The 25152-nt window shown below is 40.4% G+C and overlaps 1 protein-coding gene across 5 annotated transcripts in view; it reads left to right on the top strand.

Moving 5' to 3' along the window:
* tmem245 (transmembrane protein 245) overlaps window positions 1-25152 on the top strand; it is a 152869-nt gene that overhangs the window by 86881 nt on the left and 40836 nt on the right. For all 5 annotated transcript variants that reach the window (XR_013889059.1, XR_013889058.1, XM_080208623.1 and 2 more), the window contains 4 exons: window positions 657-755; window positions 1314-1445; window positions 11965-12087; window positions 13322-13467. Coding sequence is in view for 3 of the 5 variants with exons in the window: in XM_080208623.1 (XP_080064749.1) it covers window positions 657-755; window positions 1314-1445; window positions 11965-12087; window positions 13322-13467 (500 nt within the window). In the remaining 2 variants the exon portion in view is untranslated. The remainder of the gene's footprint in view (window positions 1-656; window positions 756-1313; window positions 1446-11964; window positions 12088-13321; window positions 13468-25152) is intronic.

Below are 25152 nucleotides of genomic sequence, written 5' to 3'. Positions count from 1 at the left end.
GGCAAACTCGCTGGGGTCTTTTAAAAGACTTCTGGATGAGTATGTGGGGTTTTATGGGATTGGGGGTTATAGATAGGTCTATAGATTGGTAGGTGTTGATGTGATCGGTGCAACTCGTGGGCCGAAGGGCCTGTTTGTGCTGTAGTGTCCTATGTTCTATGATGAAGAAGGATCATACAGACTCAAAACATTAATTCTGTTTCTCTCTCTACATTGCAATTGTTGCCATACCTGCTAAGTTTTTGCTGCATTTGGTTTTTATTTCAGATATCCAGCATATGCAATATTTTAAGAATACATAAGTCTAACTAAGCCATATCTTGCAATTACCATATATTCCTGTTCACGTTTTAAGATGTTAAGCCACCCTTTTCTATGTATTACAGTACACAGAATGTAGGACTTGCTGACAATCATATAATAAATGTTGAGTTAATGAATTAAACTGGTGATAGATAAAACATAGAGCCTACATTTTTAAAATAATAGAAGATGGAATAGAACTGATCACCCCTACTCCCAAAGTGGTTCCTCAGCCCTGTCAAAGTCATAGAAGAGCTGAGGTGAAGGGATGGGAGAGAATTGACCAAAGCTGGGAGCGGGGAAGAACTTAAATATTTTGTTTTGTTCTTATTAGCATTTTTGTGTTTGTTTAGCTTCATAAAATGTTAGGAGACAAAATGAACAACACAGCAGTTATAGAGAAGCAAGTGCTGGAGCTGTGGGACAGATTGTATCATAATTGGTTTGTGAAGGTAAGTGTTGAAAACTAAAAGTTGGTCCTAAATTTCGAAGAAAATTCTAAATGTTTTTCATATAAATCCACTGAAATTAATTAGCTGTAGAAACAGATTTGACTCTTGTAGATGACTAAGAAAATAAACTATGTTACACTTTTTTTTCTGGAGATTGCTTTTTCTGAATTATGCCCTCTGACTTGCTTTCTTGTCATTATGTTTCTTATTCTCTGCTCCTATCCCTGATTTTCTGTCTTGCTATCTGTTAATGTCTCCTCCATCCCACTTCTCCTTCCTCCTCCTTCTCTCACCCATGCTCTTGTCTATAGTCTTCTCTTCCTGGGATCCTTCATGCAACACTTCTCTAACTTGGACATCATTTCCCTATGAAACATTACTCTTATCCATTTATTCATTTCCATTTGAAACTCTGACAGACGTTTTAGAACTTAATATCACATCATATCTGTTCATTATTCTTTTCAATTTTATATTAAAATTGAAGTTAACAAACAGAGTAAAAAGCTGGCTATAGCATTTGTTTTGACAATTCCCTTTTTTTTGTCCATTGCTTAGAATGTAACCCATTCTGGAAGACATAAAGGCCACAAAATGACTACCAATCGACAAAACAGTTGGCTCGGAGACATCTTAGACTGGCAGGATGTTGCCTCTTTCATTCACGAAAATATTGAGACTTTCCTTTCTGTGAGTACCTTAAATTTTAATTCTTTATAAGTAGAGACATTGGGTGGAATTTTCCCAAAAAAATTCTCAGTATTGAATTCATGTAAAAACTGCAGTAAATCCTACTTGTTTTTTCAGCGGAAGTTTCAAAATGAACCTTCCGCACTCTGAACTGCAGAGTGCACTAGCGTGAATATCATTAAAAATCCAGGAGTGGAGCCATATCCTGCTGGAGAGGCCGGCTGAGCAGACCAATGCACATGTGCCAATCAGTTGGCGCCAAGATCGGCGCAAGTGCAGTAGCACTACACTGTTGGCCTTCCATCGCTGGCCAGCTCAATCTCCCTCACCCCTCCCCACCGATGTCAAGCCCCAATTGTTGGCCTCCCTCCCTTTGTCAGTGCTGAGTGGCAGCGGGTGCCCATAGGCATTGCCACTTTGCCTCTTGGGCAGTGCCAGGGAGCCAGGCTGACACTGCCAAGCTGGCAATGTCCAGGAGGCACCCCCTTACCTCCAACCTCCTGGGGGGCCTCCATGGCCCCTTTTCATTATAGCGGGGTTAGGTCACCAGCTCCCCGCAACTGGGGAGCTGTTGTAAACCCTGCTGGAGTGTAACACTCGTGGTAGGCTGAGGGAAACTCTAGCACGCCTGGAGACTTCAGTTCTGGGCTTGCTAATGATGTTGAAACCCTTATTTAAATAATTTATGCAACTCTGTGCTGATTGGTTTGATGTCCTACCTTCTGTAACATTTCAGTGAAGCTCCTTGGGACATTTCTTTGTTACAAGTGTTACATCAATATAAGTTGTTGTTGTAGATATCCCAAGCTTGCTGGATTCTAGTGAAATTTGACAATTACATAGCTCTTGTTATACACACTGTTGATTAAAATCAGATAAACAGATGCTAGAATGTCATATGTATCTGGTTTTCATTCCAGTGTATGACAAAATACTACATTTGACAATTGGTATTATGGCTCCTGTGCCTCTCACTTTCTCAAATCTTTGGTACCCTTCTCTAATCTATACCTTATGCATGTTGTAGGATAAGAATACATTATTTAGTAGAATCATATTCATTCTTTGGTATGCATTCTCCACAATTGTAATCCTACTATTGCCACAATTCTTGTACTTTCTGGCAGGTCTTGGTGATTAGTTCAGATTAGCTTCTGGTTAGAACAAGATTATGCAGTTGCATAGTGCATGTGATTTTATACACTAAGAATAGAGACCATATGTGACATCACCAGTGTTCAGTGACATGACAGCTCAACAAGGTGTTCAACACATGGTTCAATTAGATTATACTCCTATGTGTGCTTGGACTTTATGCATAATTCAAAGAATGAAAATTCTTCCAAGATATGTCATTTATCTTTTATGGTTTCAATTGAATAACCTTTAATCATTGTAACAGCACAGTAGTAACTAAGACCACAAAGATTTGTTTCCTGTCCAATACAGTACAATTTCTAGATTCTTCTTTTTGCAGGAAACTATAGAAGGGCAATTTTTGTAGAAGTGCCACTTATTAGCTGAAGCAATCCAAGGCCAGAGGCAGCAGGAGTTTTAGTCTGAAAATTTGGCAACAATTTAACTGAACAACATACTCAGAAAAGCAACCCAGTTCTCTCCTCAAAAAAGACCAATGGCATTGCCACATTTTTCCAAAGCTACAATCCTTGTGGAAATCTGAGAAGTAATTTTTCTGGCTGGCACTGAATAATGTCCAGTCCTATGCCCTAAGCACTGAAAAACTATGTTGGAATGGCCTAAAACTGTACTTAGTGTTTTACAGATGTTCAGAAATATAGATTTTCAAAATGAATGAAGTGTTGTAACTCACTGTTTCACCCAATTCCTTCATTTAGACAATATAACAAAGTGAGCAAATTGATTTTATATGATTAGGGAAAATTATTCAAGGCACTTTAATCACTTAAGGAAATGCAGTGATGTACTAAAACTTGGCAAAGTAAGTGTCCTTTTATTTTTAAAAGCAATTTTTCTCTCACGTGAGGAATACATGGGTGACCTGCTGCCAGATTTCAGTGTTGTTCTAAATGAGTACAAGTAGTGATCTTGGATTGCCATCTATTTCTTTTGCCCAAGTAGAAGCTTGACTTATAGAGAATTGTAAGAATGCTGTTGCTTTCTTTTTAAAAAAAGAAATATGCGAAGTTCTATTTTGGTTTTAGTTACAATACCAAAAAAAATTAATCAAAGTATAAAATGAAAATAAATACACCTGAAATAGTGCTAATTTTGTATAATCAATATTGCATTTAATCTGCATTTGTAGTTATTAAACACAGTTTAAAATTGTTCCCTTTGTAACATTTTGACATCTTTTGCCAAACACTGTCAGCTGTCAGGTCACATTTAGTTTTAGTTTCATGATTTCAAATTTGCAACAAAATAGTTATCAACAAATTTCCATTCTTTCCATTACACACACACACACACACACGCACACACTAGCAATTGGGGAAGTGTGTTCATGCATCAGCAACAGTGGTCACCTCCTTAAATTGAACCAACTCCACCGTGGTTTTTGAGTGTCCTTGGTGGTGTGATAAGTTGATTTAAGGCTGATGAGTAAACATAGTTGAACCAAAATAGATACAAAGAAAATTAGAATTGTTCATTTGGAATTATTCACTAACTTAAAAGATGCTTCTTTTTAAATTAGAGCATTTTTCTTTGCTAAATTGTTAATCTTGAATTACTTTAGAAATATTAATTGTGTTTTTGTATTTATATATTTAGTATGATGTACGCCTACAGCTCTTTCTCACCAATGGAAGCAAGTAATCAGATAAAAAGGGGTATAAATTTCCTGCGTATGCTGCACTTTTTACAATTACAGTTTCATAAGCTCCCTTTGACTGACTGGTTTGTCAGCAGAGTTTAACTATCATCTGTAGACCTTTTGGTCCAGTTGATCTATTTTACAAACTGACATGAAATTTAATGCTTGAGCAATTATCCATAAAATCAGAGGATGTTTTCTGTGTTTCACAAAACTAAATTAAAATCTTCCATGAGACTTGTAAATCAAGGTGAAGAGAATGATACTTTGTCCAGAGTTGTGTGTGATAGAGAAGAATAGTTTGCAGGCTATAGACTTTTTAACCTTTAACCTTCAACCTTCTGTTTGCTGCATTAGAACTTTATAATTTGTAATAAGTTAACAAATGATTGGCAACATCATTCAAAACATATCAGGCTCTCATTCACACTCTTCCCCTGAAAACAAAGAGGCACTCTCGCCCACAGTTACTGTGGGTGAAAGTGGCTGAGTGAACACCCTGAGACTTTGAGCTGGATATACTCTTATCCTTTCATGTTCTAATGGTTGACTTTATTGCTTTTTTTTTGCTCAGTCAGTTTCTTCATTTTTTAAAAAAAAGTCCATGCTTAATGATGTGACAAACTTTATCTTTCCAAAATCTGCTCATCAGCCTGACAGGGAGATGTATTGAATATATTTCTGAATAACATGAGATGAATGAATTTGTTTTTTAAATCACATATGTACATCAAATCTGAATATCCGACTTGGAAGATAACAGCACGTAGCACATTGATTAGCACTGTTGCCTCACAGCGCCAGGGATTCCAGCCTTGGGTGATTATGTGGAGTTTGTACATTCTCCCTGTTTCTGCCTGTGTTTCCTCCCACAGTCAAAAGGTGTGCAGGTTAGGTTAATTGGCCATGCTAAATTGACTCTTCGTGTCCTAGGATGTGTTGGTTAGGGGGATTAGCGGGGTAAATGTGTGGGGTCACAGGGATTGTGGATGGGCATGGGAAAGATGTTTTGTTAGAGTCGATGCAGACCCACTGGACCAAATGGCTTCCTGCACTGAAGGGATTCTGTGATTAAAAGGAACAGAGGCCCAGATTATTGCTTAAATGATGAGAGATCGGGAAGTCCAGAGCGATCTGGGTGTCTTTATTCAAAAGTCATCGAAAGCTAACATGCAGGCACAGCAAATAATTAGGAAGGCAAATAGTATGATGGCCTTCAACACAAGATGAGTTGAGTACAGGGTTTAAGATGTCTTGCTTGCTTATGGATGGCACGGTGGCACAGTGATTAGCATTGCTGCTGCACAGTGCCAAGGACCCAGGTTCAATTCGGTCACTGTCTGTGTGGAGCTTGTGTTTTCTCCCTGTGTCCGTGTGGGTTTCCTTTGGGTGCTCCGGTTTTCTTCCACAATCCAAAGATGTGCGGGTTCGGTTGATTGGCCTTGCTGATTTGAATCTTGTGTTGGGGATTAGCAGGGTAAATGTGTGGGGTTACAGGAATAGGGCCTTGGTGGGATTGTGGTCGATATAGCCTTGATGGACTGAATGGCCTCTTGTATTGTAGAGATTCCATGATTCTATAACTGCATAGAACATTAGTTAATCTGCGCTTAGAGCATTCTGTACAATTTTGTTCCCCTTACTCAAGGAACGATATACTTGTCATAAGAATGCAGCAGAGGTTCACCAGACTAATTCATGGGATCATAGAATCATAGATGGTGGAACTGTCCTTCATTGGAGAGATTGAAAAGACTGGGCCTTAAGAAAGCAAATGGCCTACTCCTGCTCTGTTGTCCCTAATTTTTTAGGTGACAGTGTCCTGCTACATAAATCTCAAGAAGTTAGTATTCAGGTACAGCAAATTATTAGGAAGGCAAATGGAATGTTGTCCTTTATTGCGGGGGCAATGGAAAATCGTAGAAAAGTAATAGCACTGAAGGAGACCATTCAGCCTACATTATCCATGCCAGCCTTTTCTAATTCCGCCTTCCTGCACCTGGCCCATAACCCTATACTTATAGCATTTCAGGCACAGATCCAGTTGCTTTTTAAGAGTTATGGGTCTCTGCCTCCACCACCAACCCGGGCAATGAATTCTAGACACCTGCTACCCTCTGCATTAAACGTTCTTCCTTATGTCCCCGCTATACCTTCTGCCATTTATCTTGAACCTATGTTACAGGTTCTAGAATTCTCCACACAGGCAACAATTTTATCCTGACCAGTTTTTCTCCTCTTCTCATAATTTTGTACACCTCTATCAAGTCATCCTTCATAACATCAGGTTAAACTTCAACAGGTTTATTTGGAATCATGAGCTTTCGGAGTGCTGCTCCTTCATCAGGTGAGTGGAGATAGGTTCAGAAACACGGCATATATAGGCAGAGACACAATTGTAAGATAATTACAGATTGGAATGTGAAGAATGGTTGGAATGCAAGTCTTTACAGGTAATCAAGTCTTTACAGTACAAACAATGTGCATGGAAAAAGGGTTAATCACAGGTTAAAGAGGTATGAATTGTCTCAAGCCAGGACAGTTAGCAGGGTTTTGCAAACCGAGGCACTAGGGGGGTTTCAAGAAATGTGACATAAAGCCAAGTTCCCAATTGAGGCCACCTGTGTGGAACTTGGCTATCAGTTTCTGCTTGGCGATTCTGCATTGTCATGTGTCTTGAAGGCTACCTTGGAGTAAGCATTAAGAGCTTCAAATTTTCAGGTGTCCAACTCACCAACAATCCGTATTGGTCCTTCCATGCCGACGGTTTGATTAATAAAGTCCATCAACACATCTACTTTCTCAGGAGGCTAAGAAAGTACAGCATGTCTGCTATGATTTTTGCCAACTTTTACAGATGCATCATAGAAAGCATAACTTCTGGTTGTATCACAGCTTGGTATGGTTCCTGCTCTGTCCAAGATCGCAAGAAACTACAAAAAGTTGTGAATGTAACCCAGTCCATCATGCAAATAAGCCTTTCATCCTTTGACTCTGTTTACATTTCCTGCTGCCTCAGAAAAGCAGCCAGCATAACCAATGACCTCACGTACCCCAGACGTGCTCTCTTCCATCTTCTTTCGTCAGGAAAAAGACTCAGAAGTCTGAGGTCACGTACCAACTGACTCAAGAACAGTTTCTTCCCTGCTGCCATCAGACTTCTGAATGGACTGACCATAAGTTGATCTCTCTGTACACCCTAGCTATGACTGCAACACCACGTTCTGCACTCTCCTACTCCCCATGTGCTCGGTGAACGGTATGCTTTGTCCATATAATGCACAAGAAATAATGCTTTTCATTGTATTATAACACATGACAACAATAAATCAGATCAAATCAAAATGGGTAGTGAGCAGTGTTCTGAGGCTCATGGAGGTGAGCAGTGTCGAGATGCAAAGGGCGCAAGCTGTATCAGATGTGTGGAGAGACACGCAATGTCAGGGTGCAAAGACTGGGTGAGCCATGTTGGGAAGCAAGTGTGAACATTGTCTAAGATGTGGAAGGGGCTTTTCTTCATTGCCTTCCTTCTGCAGTTTCTGTTGTTGATCACTGTCCTGTGTCTGAAATCAACAGTGGTAGACTGGGTAATTTTTAAAGGAAACATAGAGCATCAAGCACAAGTTTTTAAAAGTATGATCAGCATCTGAGACAGTGAGTGGTCCAGAAACTATAATTGTGTCCATCAGAAGTTTAAACATCCTGGGTATATATTGTGTGTATGGAAGGGTTGGAACTTCTGGGTCCCAGTGTACAAGAGTGCTTAATATCCAAACATTTGCCACGGGAAGCTCCAGGCCATTGAAGTTCCTCTGTCCCTATCATGAGTGTGAAATCTGCTACTGAACTATTTTTTTCTTGCAAGTTGCAATTTTGAGTTTTTGCTTAATTGTGTCTTGTTTTCTTGAGGTTTAGTGGCAATCAGAAACTGATTTTCTGTTTTTTAGGATTGTAGAATTCCTGCAGTGCAGAAAGCAGCCATTTGGTCCATTGAGCCTGCACCGACAATAATCCCACTCAGTCCCAATCCCCATAAACTCACTTATTTACCCTGCTAATCCCCCTGACACTGAGGGGCAATTCAGCATGGCTAAATCATGCTGAATTGCCACACATCTTTTGACTGTGGGAGGAAACCGGAGCACTCGGAGGAAACCAACACAGATACGGGGAGGACGTGCAAACTCCACACACACAATCACTGTGAGCCAGAAATGTTAACCACTGTGCACCGTGCTGCTCCTTGTAGTTCAGAATTTAATTTCCCCTTTTCCTCTTGTTTTCCCCCTCTCTGATGCTACAAATAAAAACTGGAAAAAATTGGATTTGAAATTTTCAATGGAGCTCTGCTCTTTTAAAAAGGTGCTTGGGGACTTTCGATTCCCATTTGTGTCGTACTTCAAAATTGTCTGGTATCACAGTTGTTTCCAGTAATACCAGTAGGGTGCAGCATTATAGCTGAGAGGGACTTGAGTATATCTGTGTTAATAGACCTTCTTTTGAAGGTACGTTCTGTAGATCTTTTATTTTACCTTCCAGTTTACACACGTCTGATATCAATGACTGCGTTCTGCATATATTTTTGATTAGTAATGAGTAACATATTGTTAATCTACATGAATTGCTATATCCCAGGAGGTTATAAATTTAAATACATGAGATTAAAACTTGAATTAAGTGCAAATTTATTTTTGGAGAGGATTAATCATTTGAAGGAAGAGAATAGAAAAAAGAGAAATGTTTAGCACAATTGTGGCCATTTCCCAACCACAAGTCAAGTCTTGCTTCCCAAATTCAGTATTACAAACTCAATTTATTTGTCCCTAGTATTTTAAGTATATTTTTTCATATTTAACTGCCATACATTTGACATAGTGGAGTGGGAGTTGGTGATATTTTGACCTTTTTAAGTTCCCAACTTAATTTAGAACCATACAGTGCAGCAAGAGGCCATTCAGCCCATGCAGTCTGCACCAACCACAATCCTACCCAACCCTATTCCCATAATCCCATGCATTTACCCTAACTAGTTCCCCAACACTAAGGGGCAATTTAGTATGGCCAATCCACCTAACCTGCACATCTTTGGACTGTGGGAGGGAACCAGACACCCAGAGGAAACCCACACAATGTTCATGGGAAATATGCAGACTCCACACAGACAGTGACCCAAGCAGGGAATTAAACCCGGATCCCTGGTGCGGTGAGGCAGCCGTGATAGCCCGTGTGCCGCTCATTATTTATGGTCGCCCATTATCTTATGGTTAACCTTTTCAGGCCTTACCTAATTCTGTTTTGAATCTTCTACTGTCCATGCGAGCTACACAGGGATAACTTGCCTTCTAGTTTACAAAATATATTTTAATAATATACTTTTATGAAAAAAAAAGTAGATGCCCGTAAAGCACAACTTGGGTTGTCTGTTACCCAAAGAGAAAATGCTGGAAAACCTCAGCAGGTCTGGCAGCATCTGTAAGGAGAGAAGAGCTGACGTTATGAGTACCTATGACCCTTTGTCAAAGCTAAAAGGCATAGAAAGTGGGAGATATTTGTACTTCAGTGTGAGGGAATGAAAAGCAAGGGGACAGGCTGATGGTGCTAATGGCAGTCCATAGAGAGAATAGAAAAGGGAGGCTCAACATTGAATTCAACAACTTCAGATGATTAGCTCCATCCCACCTCAATCCCTTTGTTTTCGTTTTGTTTAATTTTTTAACTATTCTCTACCTTTCGTTTCTTGTCTTTTATATTGCCCCCCACTCTTCCCCCCGCTTCCCTTTTTCCCCCCCCTTTTCTCAATTTTACCCCTCTCACCCATTTCCCCCTTTCCGCCACATCTTCAGTGGGACCTGCTGGTTTGTAGGACCATAAAATTCTGGCCCGTGTCTCCTCTCCTGAAGATGACTTGCCATTCTTTGGTGTAGGTCCATTGAATCAGTTTATTCAGTTAATGGTAGGGCGTTGGAGAGAGTTACAGAAAAAAGAGATCTAGGGGTACATGTTCATGGCTCCTTGAAAGTAGAATTACAGGTGGACAGAGTGGTGAAGAACGCATTCGGCACGCTTGGTTTCATTGGTCAGAACATTGAATACAGGAGTTGGGACATCTTGTTGAAGTTTTACAAGACATTGGTATGGCCACACTTAGAATGTTATGTGCAATTCTGGTCACCCTATTATAGAAAGGATATTATTAAACTAGAAAAAGATGCAGAAAAGATTCACCAGGATGCTACCGGGACTTGATGGATTATAAGGAGAGGCTGATTAGACTGGGACTTTTTTCTCTGGAGTATAGGAGGCTGAGGGATGACCTTATAGAGATCTATAAAATAATGAGGGGCAGAGACAAGGTAGATAGTCAATATCTTTTCCCAAAGGTAGGGGAGTTTAAAATTAGAGGGCATAGGTTTAAGGTGAGAGCGGAGAGACACAAAAGTGTCCAAATGGGCACTTTTTTCACACAGAGGGTGGTGAGTGTCTGGAACAAGCTGCCAGAGGTAATAGTAGAGGAAGGTACAATTTTATCTTTAAAAAGCATTTAGATAATCATGTGGGTACGATGGGTATAGAGGGATATGGACCAAATGTGGGCAATTGGGATTAGCTTAGGGGTTTTTACAAAAAAAGGGTGGCATGGACAAGTTGGGCTGAAGGGCCTGTTTCCATGCTGTAAACTCTGTGACTTTATAACTTGAGTTGAATCTGTTATCCACAGGATATTTGACTGTTGGTGTTTTTTGGGACTATAACTAAGTATGTGAAATTTTCCAGTAATAAAATGTTATTCTCATTTTTGATGAGCTGATTAACAAATTGATCTTACAGTTACGTTCATGTGCTAAAATACCTTGCTCCTAACTTGGTGGTTGTGAGTTTGATTCCTCTGGCCAATTATTCCTTCACTCAGGATATCCTTGCTGCGCCTGAGTGGTTTTTATATTTTTGGCCAGCTTGTTCAGAGTAATCAGGCAATTTTCCAGCGTGTTCCATCTGGCAGAAAAAGCTAGACATGATTTAACTTGTTCAGCCTCATAATACTTGCTGATCTTGGGTCCTAGCAAAGTGCAAATCAGACAGGATGAAGCATGGTTATGTGAAATGTGAACAGAAAATTCTACATTTAAAAAGTAACCTTTTGAACCAGCTTAATTTTGTTTGTTTTTAGTGCCAATCTCCCTCTGCTTTCCATTTAATAAGGCCATTTTTCAAAATGCAAAGCAGAAGGGAAAAGAACACCTAGCCTTGGGGGAAAGGGGTGAGTGGTGAAGGATGTGCTTATGGACAATGAAAAATGGAAAATTGATGCAAGTGGGATGGGAGTGATGTCATGACACTTCCTGTATCATTTCTCCCGCTATTCTTCACTTCCTATTAACTTACCCCCACCTCTTGTTGTAACTGATTTTAGACTTTGTTACTTAATTCCTTTATAAATATCAGTTGTTGTCCAGAAGGATGAATACAAGAAACCTTTTCTGATTTTTAAGCACTTTTTTGAGCAAAAAAATTTGCAGATTTTGTTTGTTTTTCAACTTCTATTAATATTGGCCAGCAAATTGAGTAGTCATCTATTCAATCTATATTGAAGTAATATCCTATGACTCAAATACATGTATGATGCTTTTGTGTTGCCCTCTGCACTTGAGACCTTGTGAATTGTTTGTAAGGGGTGAAATGGATGAGGACACTCCTGATCTTTTATATTTGTATTCCCTCTAGATATTGGAGAGTCTCTGGATTGTGATGAGTCGAAATGTGAGTCTGCTGTTCACAACTGCAACCACCTTACTGACAGTTCTGTTTCATAGTGGTACAGCACTTCTCAACTTTGTTCTTTCATTGGTGAGGAATTTACTGTTGAACTGTGTAATGAGGCATTCTTCAGTAATGTAGAATGTGTAAATAAAATTTCACCATGTATTGTTTAAAAAAAGTAATGAATCAAACAACTTTTTTTTAGAAAAAGTAATTCGGCTCTAAACCCTTTCAGTACTTTATAAATACAGTGGGTGGAGCACGGGAGGCTTATTTTGAGCGCATTGGAATAATCAGATTTGAATGTTGTGGAGACATGAGGATACAAATTAGGAGCAGGAGTAGGTTACTCCCATCCCCGCTCCATCAACCTGCTCCATTCAATAAGATCATGGCTGATCTGATTGTAAACTCAACTGCACATTCCTGTCTACCCTGATGACCTTTCACCCCTTTGCTTATCAAGGGTCTATCAACCACTGCCTTAAAAATATTTGAAAACTCTCTGCTTCCAGCATTTATTGTGGAGGAGAATTCAAAAGACACTCAATCTTTAGAGAATAAAAAATCCTCGTCTGTCTTAAATGCTGGCCTAGCTAGTGACATCTGTATCCCATGAACATGCTATACCACATTGCCACAGCTTCAAATCCTGTACAAAATCCTTGATTCTTGGATCTTTGTCCCTGTCTCTCCACTCTTTCCACTTTGGAAGTACAACTGCCAATGGTGTAGGTATTGAAATGTGAAAGTAATGTTAACACAAAACTTCAAATGTTGCAGTAACTGAATCGGAATTTAGTCTTGTGCAGTGTTCAATTGAAGGAGTGGGAATAATAAATAGTTTTTGGCCTTCTTGCCTCCACTGCATGTAATATTTAGGTCATTTATCCACTATTTTTTGTCATAAAAGTAAAATCAAATGTAAAGAAACACATTATTAACCTGTTTCGTGCAATATATTTATCTAAAAAGAGTGAAAGCTGAAATCTGCTCTGAAGAAGTAATCCATTATGTTAGCTCTGTTTTGAAAATGCTGAGATTCTCCAGCATTTTCTGTTTTCGTTTCACGTTCCAGCATCTGCAGTAATTTGCTTTTATTTTATTAAAGTAGAAATCCATTCTAATTAAATCCGAAAATAGTGTCTCTGCTCTTATAATAAATGTAATGATGGCTCCAAAAACATATGAGAAATGATTTGGAGCAACTAGCATTCTGGTTGTACAGTTTTCCTTTGGTAAGAAACACGACAATTTTAATCTGGATTGTTTTTAATTTAATGTACAGACGTGGCTCAATTCTAATCTTTATTTCTTGCAGGTCATTTTCTTGACCACACTCTTCTATCTATTGAGTTCCAATGATGAATACTACAAACCTGTGAAATGGGTTATTAGTCTGACACCACTTTCCCAGCCAGGTCCTTCCTCCAACATTGTGGGTCAGTCTGTTGAAGAAGCTATACGGTAGGCTAACACTAAACTGCAATTATAAATGATTAAACTTGGATAATACAATCTCCCATTTCTTTGATCTCCAAAAAAATTCAAAATAACTACCTTGTTCATCAGCAATCATTACCTGGATTTGTTTTCTTCTGACCTCGACGCTATTTTTAAAAAAAATGATTTGAGGCATCTTTAATTTCAAAGCATTCACAAAACTACAAATTGGCACTTGAGACATTATGACAGATATGCTTTTGTGCATGTGTACTATGGGGAAATCTATTTAGTAATAGAACTAACTTCTAGAATTAGAAACATTGCATGAGCATGAAGTTCCATTTGACCATCCTTCTCTCTGTTTGGTAGCATGTGGTTTTATATCCCAGTCACTGAGTAGATCATACCTCTCATTCTTCACTTCCCATTCTGCTTGCTCTGGTGGAGGCATTGCACACTACCAAGTTGCATGTTGTGAGAGCCTCAGTGCAGCTTGGTGTGTGTGATACTTTCATGTGAGTGCATGCGCACTGGTATGACTGCATCTTGATGGGTAAACCGTTACTCATTTAGGGGTTTTGCAAAGTATAGATCTGTTCAAATGTAAATGATTTCAGCTGTTCATTAAATTTGAAGCAATGTGTAGTTCACATCAAATTTGACAAATGTATTCTCACCTCACCAAAAAGCAACATTGTCTTTTCAAAAATGTTTATATTCAAAATGTATTCCATTTGGATGTTAGTAATAAGTGAAATTTTCACATCTAAATTCAAAAGCACTATGTTTAAGAAATGTGCATACTGAACGTAGGTAGGCGTTAAATAATTGGTAATTCATACCTCCAAGTCACTCCTGTTAAATTTTTAGGTCAAGCATTATTGACATTGTTTTAAAACATATATTTTTGATGTTGCTTTCTATTTTAATATCTGCATTTTTAAAGTTGATTCACTTACTTTTGTGCATGATTGTAATGAATCATACCAAATCTGATGGTAAGTTTGATCAGTACCCAGCATTTGCAGGAAAGGATGATGAAGTTAGTTGGGGATAACTGAATTGATGACAGCTCAACCCAGCCCAGCCTCTTTATAGACACAAGCTCCTGTCATCATCTGAGTTGGAAGGAAACCACATGAGATTAAAGTGAATCGTAGAATCCCTACTGCGCAGAAGAGGTCACTCGGCCTATCAGATCTGTACCATCGTCTGAGAGTATCTTAACCTGGTGCTCTTCCACGCCCTATCCCTGTAACCCCACACATTTACTATGGCTAATCCACCTAGCCTACATGTCCTTGCACACTAAGCAACAATTTAGCATGGCCAGTCCACTTAACTTGTACAGCTTTGGATTGTGGGAGGAAGCCGAAGCACCTGAAGGAAACCCACACTGATGGAGAGAATGTCCACTTCTATTTCAAGTGTTATTAATTTTTTTGTTTAATAACAGGCTAGTCACGGTGCAGTGAGACTTCAGTCAGCAGAGGGGAGGCTGAAGATTTGTTTGAAAGACCTGTGAGGAGCCCTTTTGGCATGTATGGAGTGTTTAAAAAATAAATACCTTCCGGAACCGCCAGCTCCCATCAGCATATCACTGCTGGGTTTTCTGAGCTCTGAGAAACCTGGGTGGTACTGTTAATTTCAAATCAGGCACCCAGTTGCACATTGGGAACCTGATTGACATAATGAAGTGTCCTGCCTTTCCCAGGCACACCACACTACCCACTACCAGTAGATGCATGCACAGCAGGTTGGAAATACAGTCCTTGACTTGAAGTTTTTAGCCCTTCGCCTGTTCATTGTTTGGGATTAGTGGGAGGGGTGGGGGGGACAGGATGCACTTGTATTTACCCTTGTGTTTCATTTTGTTTTTCATTGTTTTCCAAATGTGATGAGAAGGTAATTCATGAATTTCACTATAAATTATATTTTAGATAAAATATAGTAACTTACTGATCTTGCAAAAGACTTCCAGTAAAGACAAGATAATACAAGACTCCAGTGGCTTTTCCTTTATTCATTTATGGAACACGGGCATTGTTGGCTATGCCAGCATTTATTGCCCATCCCTAGTTGCTCTTGAGAGAGTGGTGTGAACTAATTTCTTGAGCTGCTGCAGTGCCTGAAATGTAGGTACACCCACAGTGCTGATAGGGAGAGGTCCAGGATTTTGACGTGACATCAGTGAAGGAACAGCAATATATTTCCAAGCAAGGATGGTGAGTGATTTGGAGGGAAACCTCCAGGTGGTGCTGTTCCCAAATTTCTGCTGCCCCTTGTACTCCGAGATGGTAGTAGTCATGGGCTTGGAAGTTGCTGCTTAAGCAGCCTTGGTGAGTTCCTGCAGTACATTTTGTAGATGGTAGTGGAGAATATTCTAGCACAACCCTGATTGTGCCTTGTGGATGATGAACAGGCTTTGAGGAGTCAGGAGATGAAAAGCTCGTTGCAGGATTCCTAGCCTCTGATCTGTCCTTATTTCCACGGTATGTATATGGCTAGACCAGTTCAGTTTCTGGTCAATGGTAACCACCATGATGTTGATAGTGGGGTTTCAACTGTGGTAAAGTCATTGAATTTCAAGGGAGGATGGTTAGTTTGATGATTTAAGACCAAAAATAAGGTAGTTCAATGTGTGGTTTAAAGAATGATCTTTATATAAATAAATAACAAAGTTTAACAACTCAACAGAACATGGCCAATAACTTAAAACGGGAGCATTCGTACAATAGGTCTTGCTTGGAGAACATACTCTTGCAGACAGAAGAGTCTGCCCATGCTCAGCCCTCAACAGATGCCAGCAAAACACTTACATAGGAGAGAAAGCTGATAACACTGTGTAACCATTAGATTCTTTCATATTGGAGATGGTCATTGCCTGTCTGTTGTGTAGCTAGAATGATACTTGTCAGCCAAGCCTGGATATTGCCCAGGTCCTGCTATATCTAGGTATGGACTGCTTCAGTATCTGAGGAGATGCAAATGTTGCTGAGCATTGTGCAGTCATCAGTGCACTCTTCTGACCTCGTGATGGAAGGAAGGTCATTGATGAAACAGCTGAAGATGGTTGGGCATGGGACACTACTCTGAGGAACTCCTGCAGTGATGTCCTGAAGCTGAGATGTTATCCAACTGTAAATTTAAACTTCTTTCCAGGTACCAATTTAGTATAACAAATCAAAGGGCAGGAGACAACTCGAATTCACTTAAACCTTTGTTCATTTAACACTTTAGGTACCTAACTCAAACTTACAACATTGAAACACTTTAACTTTTCAACTGAAAGCGAATACTACCTCAATTTTGAGCAAACTGGCCAGGTCAGTTCCCAATGTAAATTCTTCTTGTGGTTGTCTTCTTTGAAGGTGTTCTTTCAGGGCACACTTAGGATGGTTGGTCTCAAATTGCCATTGGAGACAAAGGCTGAAACACTCTTCTTTATCCCCAAACTTTCCAAATCTTTCTGAAGGTTCTCTGGAACTGAGCTAATGATATCATCATAAACTGATTTCCGTGTCCAATCATGGCCAATCGAGTTACTTGAAAACAACTCCATAATGCTCATCCCAAACTGCAAGTGGGTCACGTAGCCTCAACCATATATGGATATGGTGGGAAATCTTGGTCAAGAAGTATAGCATAACCCAAATAACTACCTATATTTGGTCAGCACAGCAAGTGTCAGATCACAGTCCACAGGACAAGTCACAATTTGCAGCAACCTTCTTATCCTGCATCTGTGTTTAATTATAACTTGATCAAAGTTCTCAGCATGCTTAACTCTTGTTGTCACAATTGCACTTACAGCCAATATTGCCATTGTTGTTATGGTTATTGTTGTAGCCGTTGTTATAGTCCGCCTTTTGGCCACAGAGATGATTGACCTCCAATCACCACAACCATCTTTGTGCCAGGTATGAGGGTTTTCACCTGATTCCAGTTTATTCCAGTTTTGGAGTCACACAAATGTACCTTTGTCCAAGGCTGTAATGAAGTCAGAAGCTGTATGACGCTGGCGGAATTGAAATTGAGCATCATGAACAAGTTATCACTAAGCAACTGTCACTTCGTTGATAGTCAAGAGTTGACTGATGGGGCAGTAATTGGTCAGGTTGAATTTGTCCTTTTTTTTATATACCAGAACATACCTGGGCAAATAGACCAAGGAAGACTTAATCCCTATAGTGCAGAGGAGGCCATTTGGTTTATCGCGTCTGCACCCACTCGCCAAAGGAGCATCACACACCACCTCCCTCACCCCCTTGTCTTTGTAAACTCATCCATTGACCATAGCTAATCCACCTACCCTACACATCTTTGGGACATTAAGGGGCAATTTAACATGGCCAGTCCATCTACCCTGCACATCTTTGGACTGTGGGAGAAAACTGGAGAACTCAGAGGAAACCCGTGCAGAAATGAACAGAGAGACAGATTTAGCAGCCTTGAATGTGGAGCACTGGCAGTAATTTTCAAATTCTCTGGCCACAGGTGAGATACAGTAAAAAGTCTGACAACACCAGGTTTTAGTCCAACCTATTTATTTGATAATATACTCGCAAGCTTTCGAGGGGTTACCCTCTTCGTCAGGTGAATGGAGAGTTCTGGCCTCAGACAGAGCATATAAAGCACAGACAGTTTAGAGATTACTGATTAAAATGCGAATCCTTACACCTAACCTGCTGTTCAAGACCTGAAGTGGCTGATAATGTGAGTGGTAGGAGCACTGATCACAGTTTAAAGAGATGTGTATTGTCTCCAGACAGTACATTGGGGAGACCATGCAGACGCTACGACAACGGATGAATGAACATCGCTCGACAGTCACCAGGCAAGACTGTTCCCTTCCTGTTGGCGAACACTTCAGTGGTCACGGGCATTCAGCCTCTGACCTTCGGGTAAGCATTCTCCAAGGCGGCCTTCACAACACACGACAGCGCAGAGTCGCTGAGCAGAGACTGATAGCCAAGTTCCGCACACATGAGGACGGTCTCAACAGGGATCTTGGGTTCATGTCGCACTATCTGTAACCCCCGTGACTTGCCTGGGTTTGCAAAACCTCACTTACTGTACTGTCTGGAGACAATACACATCTCAACAGGGATCTTGGGTTCATGTCGCACTATCTGTAACCCCCGTGACTTGCCTGGGTTTGCAAAACCTCACTTACTGTACTGTCTGGAGACAATACACATCTCTTTAAACTGTGATCAGTGCTCCTACCACTCACATTATCAGCCACTTCAGGTCTTGAACAGCAGGTTAGGTGTAAGGATTCGCATTTTAATCAGTAATCTCTAAACTGTCTGTGCTTTATATGCTCTGTCTGAGGCCAGAACTCTCCATTCACCTGACGAAGAGGGTAACCCCTCGAAAGCTTGCGAGTATATTATCAAATAAATAGGTTGGACTAAAACCTGGTGTTGTCAGACTTTTTACTGTGTTTACGCCAGTCCAACGCCGGCATACCCACATCACAGGTGAGATGCCAGAGGACTGCTATTATTAAAAAAGGACGGGAGGGATAGACCAGAAAATTATCAGCTTGTCAGTCTAATCTCGGTGGTGGGGAGGTACATAAAATTCTGAGAGACAGAGTATATCTGCACTTGGACAGACAAAGATTAATCAGGGACAGTCAGCATGGGTTTATTAAGGACAGGTCACGCTTGTCAAATTTAATCAAATACTTTGAGAAGTGTTGATGAGGGTAATGCTTTTGATGTGATTTAAATGGACTTCAAGGATTTTGATAAGGTCTATCATGGAAGACTGGTCAAGAAAGTAAGGGCCCATGGAATTCAAGGCAAAATGGTGCATTGGATCTAAAATTGGCTGAGAAGCAGGAAGCAGAGTGTGATGATAGAGAGCGAATTCTGTGATTGGAAGTCTGTTTCCACTAGGGTTAACACAGTAAGAAGTCTCAACACCAGGTTAAAGTCCAACAGGTTTATTTGGTAGCAAACGCCACAAGCTTTCGGGGCTTTTCCCCCTTTGTCAGGTGCGTAGGGAGTTCTGATCACAAACAGAGCATATAAAGTCAAACAGTCAGTTTACAGAATACTGATTAGAATGCGAGTCTTTACAGCTATTCAAGTCTTAAAGGTGCAGACAGTGTAAGTGGAGATAGCATCAAGCATAAGTTAGAGATTTGTATTGTCTCCAGGCAAGACAGTAAGTGAGATGTTGCAAGCCCAGGCAAGTAATGGGGGTTACCGATAGTGTGACATGAACCCAAGATCCCGGTTGAGGCTGTCCACAAGTGCGGAACTTGGCTATCAATTTCTGCTCAACGGCTCTGTGCTGCTATATGTTGTGAGGGCTGCCTTGGAGAACGTTTACCCAAAGATCAGAGGCCGAATGCCTGTGATCGCTGAAGTGTTCACCAACAGGAAGAGAACAGTCTTGCCCGGTGATTGTCGAGCGGAGTTCATTCACCCGTTGTCGTAGCATCTAACATAAGAACATAAGAAATAGGAGCAGGAGTAGGCCATCTAGCCCTTCGAGCCTGCCCCGCCATTCAATAAGATCATGGCTGATCTGTCGTGGCTCAGTTCCACATTCCCGCCCTCTCCCCATAACCCTTAATCCCCTGGCTTATTAAAAACCCATCAACCCGCGTCTTAAAAATATTTAGTGAGGCAGCCTCCATCACCTCAACGGGCAGAGAATTCCAGAGATTCACCACCCTTTGAGTGAAGAAGTTCCTCCTCAACTCCGTTCTAAACCGCCCCCCCTTTATCTTGAGGCTGTGCCCCCTAGTCCTACTGTCCTTTCTGAGCGGGAAGAGTCTCTCCACCTCTATCCTATCCATCCCATTCATCATCTTATATGTCTCAATGAGATCTCCCCTCATTCTTCTAAACTCTAACGAGTACAAGCCTAGTTTATTCAGCCTCTCCTCATAGCTCAACCCCCTCAACTCCGGTATCAGCCTAGTAAACCTCCTCTGCACTCCCTCCAAGGCCAAAATATCCTTGCGTAAGTGCGGCGACCAAAACTCCAGCTGTGGCCTCACCAATGCCCTATACAGCCACAGCAAGACCTCCCTACTTTTATATTCAATCCCCCTCGCTATGAAGGCCAGCATCCCATTAGCCTTCCTGACCACCTGCTGCACCTGCAGGCTGGGTTTTTGCGACTTATGCACAAGGACCCCGAGGTCCCTCTGCACCGTCGCCTGCTGCAGTTTTTCGCCACATCTGCATGGTCTTCCCAATTTACCATGCCTCAGGACATCCTTTCCTGCAGTGTAGGCTTTCACGAGGGTTGGTGTTGGAGCCCTTGCTGTTTGTGGTGTACATAAATGATTTGGACTTAAATACAGTTGGGTATGATCAAGAAGTTTGCAGATGACACAAATTTTTAGGGTGGCAAGTAGTGAAGATACTAACGGATTGCAGAAGGATATCAGTGGACTGGTCAGGTGGGCTGAATAGTGGCAAAATGAATTTGAACCTGGAAAAGTGTGAGGTAATGCATTTGGGGAGGGCTGACAAGGCAAAGGGCTACGCTATGAATGGTAGGATTCTGAAAAGCACTGAAGATCAGAGGATCTGTGGAGAGCACGTCCACAGATTCTTGAAGTGGCTGGGCAGGTTGATGAGGTGGCTGAGAAGGTATTTGCTTTTATTAACCTAGGCATAGAATACAAGATCATGCTGGAACAGTAAATTCTGGCTGGGCCACAGCTGGACTACTGCTTATAGTTCTGATTACATTATAGAAAGAATGTGATTGCACTGGAGAGGGGGCAGAGGATTTACCAGGATGCTGGCTGGGCCGGAGGGTGTAAGCTATGAGGAAATATTTAATAGGCTGGGACTGTTTTCCTTGGAGCTGTAAAGGTTGAGCGGATACCTGATAGAGCTGTATAAGATAACGAGGGGCATGGATAGGTTGATAGATTCCATTAATACAGGGTTCAACCAGGGGACATTGATTTAAGGTAAGAAGAAGAAGGCTAAGAGGGAAAATGAGGGGAAACTTTTCACTCAGGATGGTGTGAGTCTGGAACTCACTGCCTGAAAGGGTGGTTGAATCAGAAATTCTCATAACATTTAAGAAGTACTTAGGTATTGACATGCATTTCCATATCCTCCAGGACTAAAATGGGATTGGTTTAGTCAGATCATTGTTGACCAATGTGGACATGCGAGACTGAATGGTCTCTTCCGTGCTGCAAATGTCTATGAATTGACAATTCTGTGTTTCAGTTCCTGGATTGTGCAATTTTAGGCAATCAACGTAGCTGAACGTGCAAATTAGATTGAAACTTATTAGAATTCTGAATGCAAGTAATTATAGACTAAACTAGCAATCCATATTGTGCCCCTGATGAATCACAAGTGCCTCATGGTTTATTTTCTTCAAAGCAATAATGTTACATAAGTGCAAACTTGTCCAAAATTCAGCATACAGCTTCTGAATAGGGGGTGGGATAGCTTGATCTTGGTTTTGGACAAAGCTCATTACAATATCGAGGGCCGAAGGGCCTGTACTATGCTGTACTGTTCTGTATTCTATGAATCAGGTTTGAATAATTACAATTCTTGAAATTAGGCTTAGCTAAACTTTTGAAATATTGGGCTTTAACGTTGTTTGGAGCACCCCTCTTTGAAAAGTGCTTTCCCATCTTCATGCACAGCTTGACATTTATAAACCACAGAAGTGACTGACAAGGGTGTAAAACATCCTTTTGTGACAGCTACCTTTTTAGAAAAATTCATTCTTGGGATACATGCATCGCTGACGAAGCCAGCATTTATTGTTCATCCCTAATTGCCCTTGAAAGGTGGTAGAGAGTTGCCTTCTTGAACTGCTGCTATCCATGTGTTGTAGGCATACCCACAGTGCTGCTAAAAAGAAGTTTCATGATTTTGACCTAGAGATAGTAAAGGAACAGCGATATATTTCCAAGTCAGGATGGTGAGTGGCATGGAGGGGAACTCCCAGGTGGTGGTGTTCTCAGGTGTCCACTGGCCTTGTCCTTCTAGATGGTAGTGGTCGTGGGTTTGGAAGGTGCTGTCGGAGGAACCTTGGTGAATGTGGGGTAATGGTTAGATTCTGTCTTGTTGGAGACAGTTAGTAGCAATGTACTCATTCCTCTTGACAGAACATTTGAGGCTCTGTGACTTTAAGGATACTGGATACATGTATGTATTATTGGTTTGTTCATTCTGCCAGCCATTTGAGATTGTGGTACAGTGACATTAGATAACGAGGGGCATAAGACCCTCTGTATCTTGCTTGTGTTACCTCATAAGTAGAAGCTCAGCAACTTCTAATAGACTGAAACACTAATATCTCCTGAATGTGTATCATACAGTGGTATAGCCTGCGTTTTTAGGGCAAGCCTGCATAGATCAAGCACTTGTATGAATTCTTCCATTCAATAAGTTATGTTTGGAGGTTAATAATACTTCAGACTGTGAGCTATTAGTAAGCTGGTAGTAAGTCCAAGTATTTTAATGAGACAGTCAAAGAGTCTCGTTGACCATCGATATCTCGTTCTGAACAATGTGATGCCTTTGCTAACGCTAAGTACATGGAGCTATGTGAATGCTTTGATTCAGTAGTTAAATGTTTCCTATTACAGAGATGGCATCTATTTTGATTAAATCATCAAATGTAAATATGCGAATTGTCTATTTAAAAATCACTTTCTAAACTTTGTATTTTGTAGGATTAGTAAGGAATTTGAATGCAAGGAAATTTGAGCAAATACAATATGGTCTTTAAAACACTTTAATGTGTTAGAGGGGGCTTATTTTGTAACTGTTGGTGTGGCAAATTAACAACAAGACCTTAGTTTTAATTAACTTTATTTACGTGTTTAGAAATAACCTGTGCTTTGTTTGCCTGCCTGGAGAAAATGCTGAATCATTTCAATGACTTGAACTTATTCATGGATACTTGGTGACATTCTCCTTCTGTTATTTGGGTTCCTTTGAAAAGATATGAGCTCATAACCAACGAACGTTGAATTGCTGGTCTATAATTGGAACATATGATCTGAACAAGTAATAAACTTGGGAGGTAGTTTCTTTTTTTTAATAATGAACAGAATATTGGAGATTATGCACCTTTTAAGTATCTGACCACTAAGTTTGAACTTACGTAATTTCTTCAGGGGCGCTTTTTAAATACATAATGGGTATCTTTTATTCCTGGGGGCATTAAATTTGTCACTTAAAGAATGAGTTTAGTAAGGGCAGAGATTGGAGCCATACCTAGTACAAAGGAAGAGGATTGTGATTGTTGGAGGTCAATCATCTTAGCCCCAGGAGTTCCTCAGGATATTGTACTCGGTCAGTGGTTCCCAATCTTTTCAGTAACATGGCACACTCCAATGAGTCAAACAATTCCTCATAAGTATCACATTTTCTTTTACTATGGTTACGCTAGGGATTGCTCTTGTAACATTTGGGTCCAGTGTGAATAACAGCACTGGCGGCCACTGGACTGGGGCTTGGCAATTTGCCAGCAGTTGTACCACCACCTGCCAGATATTCCAAGTCAAGTGGTGGGGTAGCACAGGTTTCTTCCACTGGCTGGAGATTGCAGATTGGCCACCAACTTTGCCTGTGCTGCTGGTGTGGGATTCACTGCTGTTTAACATTAGGCAATTTAGCATGCCCGATCAACCTAACCCACACATCTTTATTCTATTGGCCAATGCATTTTAAGACATATTATTTTCATTGCTCATTTTTCAGATTTTACACTGCAGAACTCACAAAGGAGAAATTTTAATATGTACATATACTTCTTCACTTGCAGTTTTCATCCTGCTTTGTGATTATACTTGTAATATTAATTGAAATATTAATAAATATTTCAGAAAGAGATTAGTTATGATTCATAGGCTTTGCATTGTTGTCAATGATTCCCATCTTCTGCTCATCCGAGAGTTTTCAGTTAGGAGTACAGTCCAATTTGAACAAGGCATTGACAGTTGTATTGCGAGCATCATTGTTAATCATTCGCTGATGCAGGGCTACTGCCTCTTGTTCCTTCCACGAAGGTGTTTTTCAGTGGCAATCTGAAGATCTAATTCTTCAAATTTCTATGTGCAAATTTAGCATCAAATGCTGCAGTCACATGCAGACAATCCTAGTTATTGAAATCAATCTGACGCAACATGGTAACTTGCCTGCATGAGTCTTTGTATCTTAGTTTTTTTCACCAACAGGCCTATAGACACCATCAAGTCTTCCATTAAGTGCACCTTTTGGTAGGCAGCCATCATCCATTTTTACAATATGGTCTATCAGTCATGTTCAATCTTGAGCATTTCCAAATGTCACATCAGCCTCAGTATGAACTGATATCTCATCAAGCTTCATTTCGCTTGAAACTGTTGATCTCATCAGGTAGCAAAACGTATCCACATTTTTCAGTTCAGTGTTGTTCAATTATAGTGCTGCTTCAGACTGACTGCTTTGAGTCATTGTTAAAGCTACTTTGACCCAAATATTCTCTGCAGCATTTGAGAAGGTAGTTAGAATTGACTACTGACATGCAATGAATGCACCAAAAAAGCTGCATCATCAGAAAACAGGAATTCATATATCAAACTCAATCCAGTTCTTGTTCTTAATCTGAACATCATGCAGTTCATTGTTTAAACAGATTTTTCCAATAAATGTGTGAAAGTATCAAAGAGAAACAACAGTGGGCAATTTTCTTTTTACTAAC

Source organism: Carcharhinus amblyrhynchos, chromosome 2 (genome assembly GCF_965287045.1).
Source record: "Carcharhinus amblyrhynchos chromosome 2, sCarAmb.v2.hapA, whole genome shotgun sequence".
NCBI classification, from domain to species: Eukaryota; Metazoa; Chordata; class Chondrichthyes; order Carcharhiniformes; family Carcharhinidae; genus Carcharhinus; species Carcharhinus amblyrhynchos.
The sequence above is the reverse complement of the archived record's forward strand: the minus strand, read 5'-3'. Positions and strand labels throughout refer to the sequence as shown.